The sequence below is a fragment of the Lathamus discolor genome, chromosome 3, assembly GCF_037157495.1.
Source record: "Lathamus discolor isolate bLatDis1 chromosome 3, bLatDis1.hap1, whole genome shotgun sequence".
NCBI lineage: Eukaryota > Metazoa > Chordata > Aves > Psittaciformes > Psittacidae > Lathamus > Lathamus discolor.
The window spans coordinates 129754945-129768923 of NC_088886.1; the positions used below are offsets into that span (position 1 = coordinate 129754945).

The following is a 13979-nucleotide window of genomic DNA, read 5'->3' on the forward strand; positions in this document are numbered from 1 at the left end:
CAACTTCGTATGGAAACTTGGTATATTTTGGGAAGGACACTTGCTCTGACGAAGAGCACTCAACGAAGGGAAGGCTCAGGAGGAACAATTCTCCTACAACAAAATTCCCCTGATAACCAAAAGATCCAGGCATTACCATTGTCAGTGATAGTGTTCATGATGAATTTGACATACACATATGTGTACCTGTAGCTGCACATGTACAAAAGCAGACAAATATTCATTGAAGCACAGGTGAAAATTGTTTCTAAAACAAATGGCTTTTTGCCTGTGGCTTTAGTCACCAAATGGGTGGTGGAACTCTGCAGCCCTGAGCAATGTGAAGGTACAGTGGGTGGTTTGGAGTTCTTTCTTGGTGGGGTTTTTTTGGTGGTGGTTTTTCTGTTTGTTTGTTTGTTTTCTTCCCCAACAAAAACCAAGTGTTCCAACAGGGAGTCTGTCCTTACCTCTATGTTTGGAGGCAGGTTGGGGGTGGTAATAAGAGAAGAATATTTGTGAAAAGGGACTGCAAACATATAATCTTTTGTTCTACTCCTAATGTCCTTTTCTTCAATTTTCAAGCTGCTTTTCTGCAGCTCTGCTGCCAGCATATAATATATTCATGCACCATTTTTGTTTGCAAAACAGTCTGTTACTTTGCTGAAAGTGATGCCAAGGAATGAAGTTCTGTACTTGTTTTTTGAAAAGTGCTGGGATTGGGGATGTCAGATCTGCTACCAGTGCATGTTAAATGCATTGTCAGAAAGGATCATGTGTAGATGATTATGAAGAAGAAGAGAGCATCTGTGCAATGTCATTTGCATTTTATTTGGGAGGTTCAGTTGCACTCTTGCTTGCTCCACGTGTTTGCAGGTTTTGGCTTTGGGTACTAGTTGGGCAAAGCCGCAATAGACTCGAATTTGTGTTCTAGGAAGTTGGTGGAATCCATTGACTCATTTAGGTTTGCTATTTGCTTCCCTGCCAAGAAAAGTTTTCCAGCTCTGTCATCTTACTAATAATTCCTCTGGCCCTGGGAAAAGCCGATGCTCTGCTTGCAGCTATATTAGGGCATGCAGATGTCCTGGCCCTCTGTGGCAGCTCACAACCTCTCCATGGCTGGTGTGGTGTTTCCAGCCCTCCTGGGTGCATACTGGCAGCTTTTACTAAGGATTGGCAAGTTCAAAGTCATTTTGGCAAGTGAAGCTTGCCACTGATTGTGGTTTACAGCCTCTTAGGTGAGGCAAAAGTAGTTAGTTAACTCTGTAGCTGGCTAGTGGAAGAACAGTGTGAGTTTGAGCACTCGGGTGTGTTTTATCAGTCATAGCTCTGTAACGAAACTGCTTATGATAAACTTCTGTTGCTGCTTCTGTGTAGCTGGAGTTGCCCTTTTCGTTTTAGTAGTTGTGTGAAGAGGCACCTGAAGTGAAAGGAGCAGAGGGCCATGTGTGAAGGAGTGAATTTGGGGCCTCTTGTCTCTAGGAAGTTGTGACTAGCATTGCTGTTTGAATTGGCAATAGGCTGCATGCCGCTGGAGTACAGTTTTGTTTGCCAAAGAGAGTAATTCCATTAATGGATGGTTGCTAAAAGTGACTGCTCTTGTTTAAATCCAAGGGCATGTACTTTACAGTTGTTGCAGCTAAAAGGCTAATTAAACGGTACCTTTCTGGTAGCCTGAGAGCTCTTGTAGCTAGTTTCTAAACGTTATTAAAATGCCTGTCTAAAAACTCTGGGGAGGGTTCAAAGAGTAATTCTTTAGGTCTTTCCTCATTTTTTCTGCTAGCAAACTTTGTGTTTTACAGGGAAGTTTTCAATCTGTACGTGCTTTTACTTTGCTATCTTAGTCGTGTCCATCCCAGTGTTTGAAATGGGAATGTAAATGTGACATTTTTTTCTTCATGGAACTTACACAGTTCCTGGTGCGCAGAAATAGACCCTCATTTTCCAGCTCTGAATTTTCCTTTGAAGCTAAGGCACAGTTCTGCACCAAAGCATTGATAGCAAAATCTAGGTTCTTGTAATGTTTATATTACACCATGTTCAAGCCAAGCTTCTTGAAAAATGTTGTATTTTGTAAATACCTCTCCAGATTCCTGCCTTGACTTGCATGCAGTTTCTTTCCTTCCCTTCCTACCAGTACCTCCCCATCCAAACTAGAATCAGAGAAATTCCCTTCTAATCGTTGGTCTGGATGAAACTGCTCATTCCCTTGCCCTGTCTTGGTTGCTTTCTCTCCTGTAGTAAGGAAAACAGCATGGAAATGTAAACTGCAAACATGACGCAGTTTGTATATCCACGTGCCTGCAATTAATTTGCTTGGCACTTGTTTTCAGGCTTGTTTGTGTCATGTTTTTGTATTTCCTTTCTGCACTGTTTAAGTGGTGCTCTCTGCTGGAGTCTCATTTGAAAGAATATCCATTAGAAACCATATTATAAATATTCATCAATTTAAGCGTGAGTCTGTGAGATCCTATGGGGCTTTCACCAAAGATGGGGTGGGTTTCCACAGTATGTTGTTGGACATCCAGCCCCACCACTCGTGGAGAGGCAGGTCTGGTAGCCGTGCTAGCGTGGTACGCTCTGTGGCAGAGGAACAGTGAGCATGAAGGTAGTTTTGCGGCTGGGGATCTTCTCTCCCAAATCAGGGAAAAATCCTCCAGAAAACTACTACAGTCCCACCTGTAGAAGCCTGCTGTGAACTAAGGCACCATTGCAAAGGCTGGGTTTGAGCTATGTACTCTGATGCCAGTTCCCAGCTTCATATAAATAAGATATGAAAAAATTTAGACAAGATACAAACATGATGAGTCTAATGAATCCACCCGACTGTCTGTGTCTTATGCCCACACGTCCCAGCCTTTCAGAAAGTCCCTGGCTAGCAGTGGGACAGGAAGTGAAGTTTTAGGTGCTGTTCTTCTTTCTCCTCCATGCTTCAGTAAAAATGCAAGCACTAACACCAGGAACAGATGCAGAAAGCCCTTGCTGAGAGCTGGAACCATAGTGGTTCTACTGATGACCTGCAGACCATGGGCTCCACTGGCAGTGTGGTGGGATGGGGCATGCGCCTTTTCAAAGCTACATAAAGGCAGGGAAGCGAAGCTGTCTCCTCTTGGTGGCTTCACTGGGGCTATAAATGGGCTGCTGAGAGTGGCTGAAGGGCTTTGCTGCAGCTGTTGTGAAGACAAAGGGAAGCTTTATCCTTCCAGCCTTAGAGGGACAACCATGCGGGCTATTTAACCTTTCTGTTTGGATAACTTTTAAACTGGATTGAAAGTAAAGCCTGGAGTGACCTTGCTTCCATTTATATCCAGTGACAGATCAGAATGGTAGCAAGCTGGGAAACAAACTTGAGCTTTTGCTTTGCTTATAAAGAAGGGAGAAAAATCTGGTAAAAAAACCTACCAAAACAACCAAACCCCACTGGCTGCAGTAGTTGGCCATAGCTGCCTCTGCTATGCTGGAGACCAGTGTGCTGTGCCACCTCAAATGCACTGAGTGGGGGGCAGTGGGATGGAAGCAAGTGCCTGAGAAGTCTCCACTCCGCATTCATACATTGGCCTGCTCTGAGCTTAAATTTCCAGTCTGATTAAGGTCTTTTGGTGCTTCTGACATCTGATAATATTAAGCTGCTGTAAAAAAGATAATGCTACCTCAAAATTACTTAGATCACTGCTAGTGGGAACCGGCACATGGATGCCTCATGCCAGAAACCAGCTGAAGTGTTTAATGCTCTCTGACCCGCTCTTTCATCTCCTGATGAAGCAGCCAATGTCCACTTGCTTGCAGCCTGGCTGGCAGGGGGTTTGTTTTCCATGTACTTTGATGTATTCCTTGTTTTTCCAGAGGAGATGAAACTTGGTCACCCATGAGTTCAAAACACTTTCAAGGAATAAGGCTTTGCATCACTCAACAGACTGCTCTGCTCTGCAAATACAGTTTTCAAGTACGAAAACCTCTGTCTTAGGCTGTGACTGTCAGGGTCAATAGGCATAATCTGGGTAAAACTGCTTAAAGTGTGGGTTGCCAGAAGCAAGGAGGGATTGGCTGTTTTATACTCACCTGGGGTATGTTGTGTATGTTCAGTAGCAGCAGCTGTTGAGACAAGATAATGATTAGATTGGCATAGATCTGATCCCATGCAGCTGTTACAATCCTATTTGTTAGTCTGTGTGTGCCATAACTTGCCAGATGTCAAGATTTGGGTGACAAGTTCTTGGGTATTAGCACTGCAGCTGGTCCTGCAAGATTCAGTAGCCTGGAATCAAAGGTCTGCTGTAACCTGAATGCTTGTAATGGACATCTGGTGTGACTTGTGTCTTTGTACTTTCCTGTGAAAGGGGGTGCAGCACAGCAGACTTAATTCAGGATTCTTCTGTGTAAAGTCCAGAGTGCAATAGAGGCAATAGCAGGTCAATGAAATTTCTCCTCTTCCCAGAGTGAGAATGCTGCCTCCTGCTGCCTCCCACTGAGCTGCCCTCTGGATGTAAGTGTTAAAATTCTGTTTATGCAGCAAATGTCTGGGATGTACATGTGCATCACAGTTAAGTTTGGGCTGTTTAAAAAATGCCCTGATATTGGAGGGCTTCTAGAAGAATGGTATAGATCAGACTGAATTTATCACTGGTAGCTCTGTCGCCTATTTCTCCATCCTTATCAGTTTTATAAGCCCTTTCTGTTTAAAGGTTGGTTTTTGGTTTTTGGTTATCAATCTAATTCTCAGTGGAAGCATTCCTGTTTTGCAAAGCAGTTAAATTGGAGCTGGCCCTGCACCCACAAATACCTGGGAAGTACGTCTATCTGCAGTTGCAGACTCCACAAAGGGCTCTTGTCAAAACAGGACGTGGTTTTCAAAACTCATCCTAAAAGTTTATCAGCCATCTGGTTGTTGCATCATGCAATGTTTAGGACTGAACTACAGTTTTCACTCAGCAATACTGCAGCCACTCGTTCCCTACTATTAAAAACCTTGGGAAAAGTGGCACTGTTTAGTCCACCTGAGATATCAACTACAGTTGTACTTCTGACAAATGTTAGTAATATATGTTTCCCACAAAGTATCTCAAGCAGATCGAAGCACTCTTCTTCTTCCTCACCACTTGTTTGTTGTTCTCTGGGACATAGCAAAACTCCAAAATGATGATGATAAAAGCGGTTGGTTTTGTTTCTAGATCTTGATTTGTGTTTCGGGCTGCTGTGAATAACTGGGTCAGACCACAGACCAGTAAAGATTATGTAGACTTTCTCTGACATATGATGTCATCTCAGTTCTTAGGGGTTTGCTTTGGTTTGGTTTGGTTTTTTCCCTCCCCACAATTCCCAAAAGCCTCTTTGTTTAGCATGGATATTGCTGTATAAACAAGTATAAACTGCTGTATAAACTAGGTTATCCAAGGCAGTGCAACTTCAAGAGCAAAATGCTAGCTGTATAGTCAGTTTCTCTTCCCAGCTATCCATAAAAGCTGAAGCACACAGTAATCTGAATTGTCCCATTTAATTAAAGGATCTGCATCTAAGGGATATCTCCACCTTCTGCTGTTGGGTGACCCCCAACTTTACTGCCTGGTTTGGAGCTCATGCTTGATGTGTTGCCAGTGAAGTCCCAAAGGATAAGCCAGGACAGTCACTGCCGAGATCTTGTCTTTCTCCAAGGACCTTTTACAACATAACAAAGTCATTCGAGTTACATGCCTAAAATGAGGCTGTCTAGATTCCTTCTGACGTGGATAGTATTATATAAAAGACTGGGGAAATGTTTGGAAAATTGATGAACTTTAGGTCTTTTAGTAACAATAATGATGCTCCCTGATGAAAACAGATTATTCAAAATTTGTGTGTTGCAGGACAGAGTCAAAAGTCTGGTCACCACTTGTAAATGAGGAGGGAAAGACGCATCCTTATAAGATGAATCTGGCCTCTCAGCCACAGGTAAGTAATGGAAAAACTGAGTGCTCTTCCTGCATACTCCTGTCCAACTTCAGCGTGGTTTCTGGCCTGATACTCCAAGGAGCTGAGCATGTGTCGCTCCATTGGTAGCCTTGGGGATAGCACCATGCCCCATACCTCCTGGAAATCACATGTCCCTCAGAAACCTTGGAAGACAGACTCCCTCCCTCATGGTGAGAAGTCTGCTGCTGTGGAGAGCTAGTCAGATACCTTGCCAAGGTGTCTGACTAGCTTGGATCAGAGGTGCTGTCTCCTGCTGTCTGCATGCTCACACCTACAGTGAGGCACAGAACACACTGTAGAGGTGTGGCTCAATAAGTCTTGCTATTGTTGCTAAGCCTGATGATTTTCATAGATAAGAAAGGTCTTGAGAGGGGAGGAAAATGATTCACTCTTACAGTTTTTTCTGTTGCTGGGTGGGTTTTTTGTTGGTTTGTTGGCATTTTTTCCTCTTACTTAATAGGTTCTTATTAGCAGTCTAGCTGTGGAGAAAGTGGAAGAGAAGTATGTCAGCCTTTTACAGTTTTACCTGTGTGGCAGATCTTTCAGCCTCTGTCTAGAAGGTTGGTTTTGTAACCCGTTGACAGCCTTGTTTCACTGGTCTGCTGCCTCTGTCAAGTAAATGTTACAGTAGCAGCGACCTGTGCAAGGGCTAAATCTAGCCTGCGCTAGATTTAGAGGATTACACTGCAAAAATCTACAATAATACACTAAATATAATAATACATGTTACACTTAAATAATATAATACGCTACAATACTACGCTAAAATCAGTGGCATTTCTCTGGATTTTTACTTGGGCAGTGGCATGGATTTTGGTCCTACCACACATCCCATGTGAGTCTTTCTAGCAAAATCAGTAGAGATAAAACTCTTCATTAGGAACTGTAGTGATAGGACAAGGGCTAACAGGTAAAAACTTAAACCGGGGAAGTTTAGGTTGGATATAAGGAAGAAGTTCTTTACTGTGAGGGTGGTGAGGCACTGGAATGGGTTGCCCAAGGAAGTTGTGAATGCTCCATCCCTGGCAGTGTTTAAGGCCAGGTTGGACAGAGCCTTGGGTGACATGGTTTAGTGGGAGGTGTCCCTGCCCATGGCAGGGGGGTCAGAACTTGATGATCTTAAGGTCCTTTCCAACCCTAACTATTCTATGATTCTATGATAATTAAACACTAATAAGTCTATTTGGGTTGGAAAAGGCCTGAACCAAAAGTAGCACATTTGCAGCAATACCCTGTCCAGACCTTGGCCTAGGATCTGTTCCTGTTCTGTTTCATGTTGGGCTGTGTGTTGCTTGGCTTAAGTGGTGTTCTCCAGGTATTTCATAACTCAGTCAAGGCACAGTGTGAGATTGAGCCATTTGGACTTAGTTTGATGTGGGGCCATGCAATGACACCTGCCTGTGACACTGTCGAGCTGAGATCTGGCCTGTGTCTTGTGCTACCCTAGCTCTGGGGTATGAACATCTGGAGATGTTCTGCTGCAAATGTTAAGACTTGGAAGCCATGTCATGCTAAAGGAATGGGGCAGTCTGCATTGAGGCTTTGCTGCAAGGCTGCAGAGGGCTGTTGTTTAATTCAGCAGGAGACCTGATCCTAGAAACCAAGTTCCTAACCCAGCCATTAAACAGAATTTAGCTAAATACCCCACCGTTAGACACAGGGCACTATACATGCCAAACAGGAGTTTAATGCAGCTCACTAAACTTAGTTAACTGCAGCAAGAGACCTACTACTGCAGCATCTCTGCCCCTAGCTGTGTGCCCCCTCACCCACCTCCCCCCCGCCTCGCCCCCCCTTTTTCCCCCTGAGTCCAGCCTGGGTAACTGGATAGATATTCACTGCTGGTCAAGTACAAAACATAGGCCATTTTAATTAACTAATGCCACCACTTAAACTCATTTCCTGTGGCAGTTTTAACCCTGATCAATAGCTTTCTTTTAGTCAGCTGCCCTCCAGGTAGAGTGTTTGTATGTGAGTCAGTCCTGGGGTGTTGCAAGGAGCCTGCTGCAATCAGTAAGAAACATGGTTGAGAGAGACTAACCTTAACTCTAGTCTTTGACTTCCAAGTCATGCCCTGCTTTCTAAGAATCCAAGTAAAGGGCATTATGAAGGTCAGACTGTGCAGGATTCAGGAATAATCCTGCTGGTGGAGCACATTCCCTCCTAAATCTCAACCTTAGTCCTAATGCTGGTTGTAGCTCTGGCCACGGATGGAGTTAGGTATACAGATAACCCTATGCTGCCAATTTGTAAGTGTGGCACAACTGAATTTGTTGATACCAACCTGTAACTGACTTCAGCAGGAGAATTTGGTGAGAAACTGACTGTGGAGAGATTCCTGTCACAAACCTTATCTCTGAGCAGTCACCATTGTCTTAATTTAATACTAGGATTAAATTGTTGCCTGAAAATTAAGCTTTGACCCTTGTGATGGCTAATAGAAGAGTTATTTCCTGCTGTAAAAGGAACATTCAAGCTCTCACAGTAATCTTGCCGTTCTTATTCCCCTTCCTAAAGCAAAGCCAGGGAAGTCATTTGCAGTTGCCTAAGTGAGTGGGGCTTGCTATTGTTCAGAGCATGGAGCTTTCCTTTAAAAGGTTTTGCCTGCTGCATTCTCCAAGGAATTCAACTGTGAGAGGGAAGACATGATGTCACCAAACCCCAAGCTCCCATTTACTCTTGCTGCCTCACAGGGCCTGATGATTCTATTCCACTGTGTCAAAGAAAGGTGCCATGAACACCATGAAGTTTTAAGGTTGTGTTGGTGGTTTTTGTTTGTTTTTTATTTATTTTTTTGATACAGACCTGCTTACTTTTTCAGTAGCTGACTGCAGCAAGTAAAGTTTGCGGTGAGATCTGTCTGCTTGGAGCATAAAGTCAGCGGAGAACACCAACAGCCAGAGCTGTGGCAAGCATTGGCTGAGTCACTCTGGGTCTGTGTCTTTGCAGCATCACCAGGGATGTCAGCCAGGCTTGCTTCAAATCAGCAGCAGCGAAGCGGAGCAGATGCTGTGCATATACATACCAAATGGCAAACTGCTATGAATTTTAGCACAAAGATGCTGATCTCACTTTTCCAACAGGATTGGTTGAAGTTACGAGTAGAGCAGAATCTTTGAAGGCAGCGCTGAGCTGTTAAGGTTTTTTAACTTGCTCGCCAGTGAAAACAGTGTATTTGCTTTCCTTGGCAACAGTTTGGTACAGAACACTTATTAATTCACTTACCAAAGAAAACAGGACATAGGGAGTCCAAGTGGTTCATTTAAGTCCTGATCCAAGGTCCTCTGACATCTCACTTTTTTCACACAGCCATTCAAAAATGCAGATATACATGTGAATAGAAAAAAAAAACAAACAAAAGCTTTAAACTCTTTGAAGACATGGGACCGCAGTTATTCAAATAAGTTGCCACCTTTCTTAGACAGTTTGATGTTGAAGGTACGAAATTACCTTCAATATCTTAACTGAAATTTCTCACGCTTGTCTGCCTTCCTTTCCTCTTCACATATTGTTGGCGCAGTTAAGTAACTAGGTCTTTGCAAAAGGTCTTGCAAAAGAAGTTATTTTCCCATTTGTCTCAAGAACTAGATAACTAGCCACATATTTTAAGATCACTGCTTACACGTTCTTTTTACCCCATTTGATATAGACTACTTGTTTATTGCTGTAATCCTTTTGGAGGCTGATACTTGGTGAAGTGCTCTGTCATCCTCTGTAAGTATTTTCCCTTACTTGGAATGCAAGTTCAAGATACTTTTGGACACCTCTGGAAAACAAAGACATTCTATAACCTCTTGTGCATTCCCTGAAGTCCTGAATCCTAAGACTGACTTCATTGTCTAAGCTGACTTTTGCCCATGAGAGAGTTACAGCCTTATTATTATTATTTCATTATTATTATCTTTATCTTCTGAAATTACTTTAAACTGAGGCAGAAGTGATGACAAAATCACATTTCATTGAAAGGTGCAGCAGCCTGTCGGTGATGATGGCTCAGTGGCTGAGCCAGCTTTGTTTTGGGAGTGACCATGGCAACATTAGGGGAAGGAAATGACAGAGCCGTCTTAGTATATTTACTCAATTATTTCACTTGCACTTCTCACCCAGATCCTAAGGGCGATCACTCAGTGTCATTTTCCCATCTTTTCCTCACCGCAGTGGGAAGGATTAAAATAGCACGTCTGCCTCTCTCTTCTGTTTAATGGTTCTTGAGAAAAGTGATCACAGCAGGAGAGAACAAGTTATGTGGTGACTAAGGTAATTTTAATGCTTATGACAGTGACCAGAGACCAGCATAACTTTTAGACTCAGCCATGCCCTGTGGTGACCCTGGGCTAGGAATTAAGCTTAGGACCCATGCGCTGGTGTGTGTTTCTGTATTGCCCCTTGGTCAGTCAAACAATAAAACTCTATCCCCCAGACTGTGCCATGTCTTGTCAGACCTAGGCTCTGTGGGAAAAGGTTCGTCATCTTTTTTTATCCCTCCCTGTATTTGGAGGACAGTGAGATCAATGGGGTCTAGGTCTCTGAGCTGAGTGAGCTCATGCAGGGAATGAGCTGAGAGAGGCCAGCTTTGAGGGAGGTCAGCACCAGCGCTGTCTCCAAACAAACTCGTCCAGCTCCCTGAAGGCCACATACCCTGTTTGCAGTGAGGCACATATTAACGTCACCCCTCAAGAATGTCAGCAAAAACTTTTGGTTTGCAATGGATAGATCGGTTCCTCCTAACCACAGAAGATACAGTCATTCAAACATGAGGATGTTTTGTTTTGTTTTAAATGAAAAATAACCTACAGACACGCAGCTGGAGGAGCTCCGGGGGTGAATCAGGGTATCTGTGGGATGAGAGAGACAGCCACTTCTGTCTTCCCAAGGCTTCTTGAGTGCCTGGCTTGTCCTTATCCTTGTCATCCTTGTCCTTGCAGAGTGATGTCATTGTTTCCATCTTGTGTATTTTATCTCCTTGGATACGGAGAAGGCAGGGGCTATAGAAACTGGGCGTGTGGTTGGCTTAGCCTTTGATAAGGTCGTGCATGTATGGGCAGAGCATGAAGCAATAGGTATATAAAGTAACAACATTGCATTTCAGATGAGGGAATTGTGCTGGCATATCGTGACCTGTTCTTGGTTAAAAGGCGTTACCACATGGATGTGGAATGTGTCAGGGATGTGGAGGGAGAGGATGTGGGAAGCCAGCTTGTTGTTTTACCCCCCTGCAATAACAAGACCCCAAACTCTTCCTAATTTCTAATCATATTTCAAAGCATTGCAAAAGATCTTTCCATAGCTGAAAACCCCAAACTGTAACAGTGGGAGAGGTGAAAGTAAAGGCACTTCTGAATACTTGTGATCGCAGCTGTTGAAACATAGCATGGGGTAGAGTTTGCCATGCAGATTTCCCCTTCCAAGCTGTTGCTGCACGTTCGGTGAGAGCAGCCTACCCCTCAGCTGGGCACAAGCATGGCCTTTGCTCCCCAGGCAGCTTCACAAGGCTGAGGATGGGACCAGGGGGTTTGGCTGCCAGGCCCCACTCGTGGCACCAGAGAGCTCTCGTCTGCTGAGGTTTGGTCAGGGGCCTGTTTTCTTAGAGCTGAACAAACATTTATGCTGAGAAATGTTTAATCTTGTTTCCGCTTGGCGTGGCTCTCGAGGTGTGCAATCCAGGATCGCCTGCTCCAAGCCTCCAGGCTCTGACTAGGGACCTGGGAGGGGGCAGGAGGAGGCAGGGGAGTGGGGGTACTGTAGATGCAGTGGCAGCAGGGCAGTAGCCAGCACCTCTGAGCCCCCAGCACTGCCGGATGCCTTCAGGCTGTGCTGCGGGGAGAGGAAAACCCTGCTTAGGGGAAAGCTGCCCAACCCTCATGTCTTGGTTTAGTTTATTTAGCAAGTACGAAGAACTTCCAGCTTTTTCCTGTTCCTGGTGGTGGTGAGGTCAGTGCAGCTGGGATGGCCTTGGCCACTTCACCGCGCACCGGATGGGTCACAAGAGCCCACCCTCATCCCAGACTGCCTCTAACCTGCCTGAGGGCACTTGGGAACATGGAGGAATCCAGGTGGCTTTATGCCCCTGATGCATGGGATGTGCTGCAGCTCAGCTGATGGAGGTGGCTCATCCTGGTCTGCCTATCCATCTGCCTTGCTGACAGCTGGAATTTCCCTGGAGTCCCATTATCAGATTCCCAGGATAAGCAGGCCCCATGGTGGTGTTCATGCGTGGTGAGGAGGAAGCAACCGGCCACTGCGAGCTGCTGCCCGACCCCAGCTCCGGGCATGGAGGTGGCGGCTGACGTAGCTTTGGGGATTTCACAGACTGGGCTTCAGCGTCAGTGAGCATGGCCTGGCATGAGTGGGAGGAAGGGGCTATTGTTTTCCCAGATAATTCCCCATGACGCAGCCTGCAGCCGGTGCAGTAGGAAATGCTGATCAGCTTCCTGCCCCGGCGCAGGGATGATTTCCCAGGGATGATCCCCGCAGCCTGGTACCGTGGCTGGCGGCTCCCTGCCACGAGGGCTATGATAGCAGGGGAGCCACTTGGCACCCAGCTGGAAGAGCCAGTGTGCAGCGTGCAGCGTCTGCAGCACACAGCAGCATCCTCCTGTGCTCTCAGAGAGGGCTCCTACCACTAACAGCTGGCACCCAGACAACTCATCTGCCAGGACACCTGCGTACTTGACCTGAAGCTGGGGTCCTACAATCCTTGTTTGTCCTTGGGAATGGGTAATAGCTTTTTCTCCGGGATGCGGGGGGAGGGGTTTGTGCTTAGTGCCTGAAGGACTTGGGAGCACACAGGGTTGTGCTCCAAAGCCATTTGGAGCTTGTTCATAGGAGGAGGAGGTAGTTTCAGATAGGGAGGGTGCTGTTGGAGGAATGGGTTCATTTTGAAGTGAAGCAAGATGAGACGGCTCTAGGTTTAGAAGCAGCACCCTGGCAGAGAAGTCTGTGCAGTTGCTAATCCATTTTAGTTTGGGCTGACCACTCTGCCAGGCCCCCTGGAGACACACCTCTGCAAAGGAAGGAGGGGAGCGTGGCTGGTATCTGTGCAAAGTGCTTTAACTATCGTGGTGTCAGTTTATAGTTGTAAAATACTGTTCCTGAGTATGCTGCCTGGAGGCTGGGAGCTTCCATACCCTGTATTATGACCAAAGCAACGGCTGCCATTACCCCTGTTTGCCGCTGACTGCAACCCGCTGCAGACGCGGTTGGCGTCGGGGGACTGGGACTGCCTGTTAACAGGCTTAGCAACAATAGCAGTGACTTACTGAGCCACACCTCCACAGTGCATTCTGTGCCTCATGGAAGGCAGCGCCATGGCTTGCAGGAAGGGTGAGGCAAGTGCTTCCGGATCTGCCTGCAGATTCCAACTGAAGTTGTCTCCAAAAAGATCTAATATTAATTAGTCACACTTCTCTCTACTACTGACAAAGAGCAGGTCATGCTCTGACTGGATAAGATCATGTCTTTGTGCCTGACTGCCAGTTCTTTCTTTGCAAACAGATCATTGCTTATTGATCTTGCAGTGCATGCCCAGCCAGAGATGCTGTTTAATGCTGCTTGCCCCCTTTTCTTTGTGTTGGTTCTGGGAATGCCACAGCCTTAGAGATGCTGCAAAGCCCAGGCATCTCAACTGCATACAAATGCAGTATGCACTAGTTTTGTACTAACATTTTTCCCTTGCTTTCTGGTGGTCAGGTTTTTGAGAATGTCACATTTCTGGTATTTTTTTCGAATACAAAGTCAGAGACTTTCACATAAACATATGATTCCAGGAGCTGGGGCTTTAACAAGACTGCTGCAACACCACAGAGCCTGTATTGGTGGTTCTGGCAGATCCTTAGGTAAATACATTTGACAGTGAGAACACACTATCTTTTGATCTTGGGATCATGAAAGCACTTGTTTGCAAATTCCTTTTCACAGCTCCAGCAGAAAGAACGGAACAGCATGACAGGAAGTGCTGGAGACTTTGGATTATCCAAATGCTCTTTATAATGTTACTGGTCTTGTAATACTTGTCCATAGATTCTTGGATTATACACCTTCTACACTGTTCTCTAGAT

General features: G+C 45.3%; 1 protein-coding gene across 6 annotated transcripts in view; it reads left to right on the plus strand.

Annotated features, from left to right (window-relative positions):
• Positions 1–13979, plus strand: part of PDLIM1 (PDZ and LIM domain 1) — a 43715-nt gene that overhangs the window by 15555 nt on the left and 14181 nt on the right. For all 6 annotated transcript variants that reach the window (XM_065671749.1, XM_065671746.1, XM_065671747.1 and 3 more), the window contains one exon: positions 5817–5901. In XM_065671749.1, coding sequence (XP_065527821.1) covers positions 5817–5901 — 85 coding nt within the window. The remainder of the gene's footprint in view (positions 1–5816; positions 5902–13979) is intronic.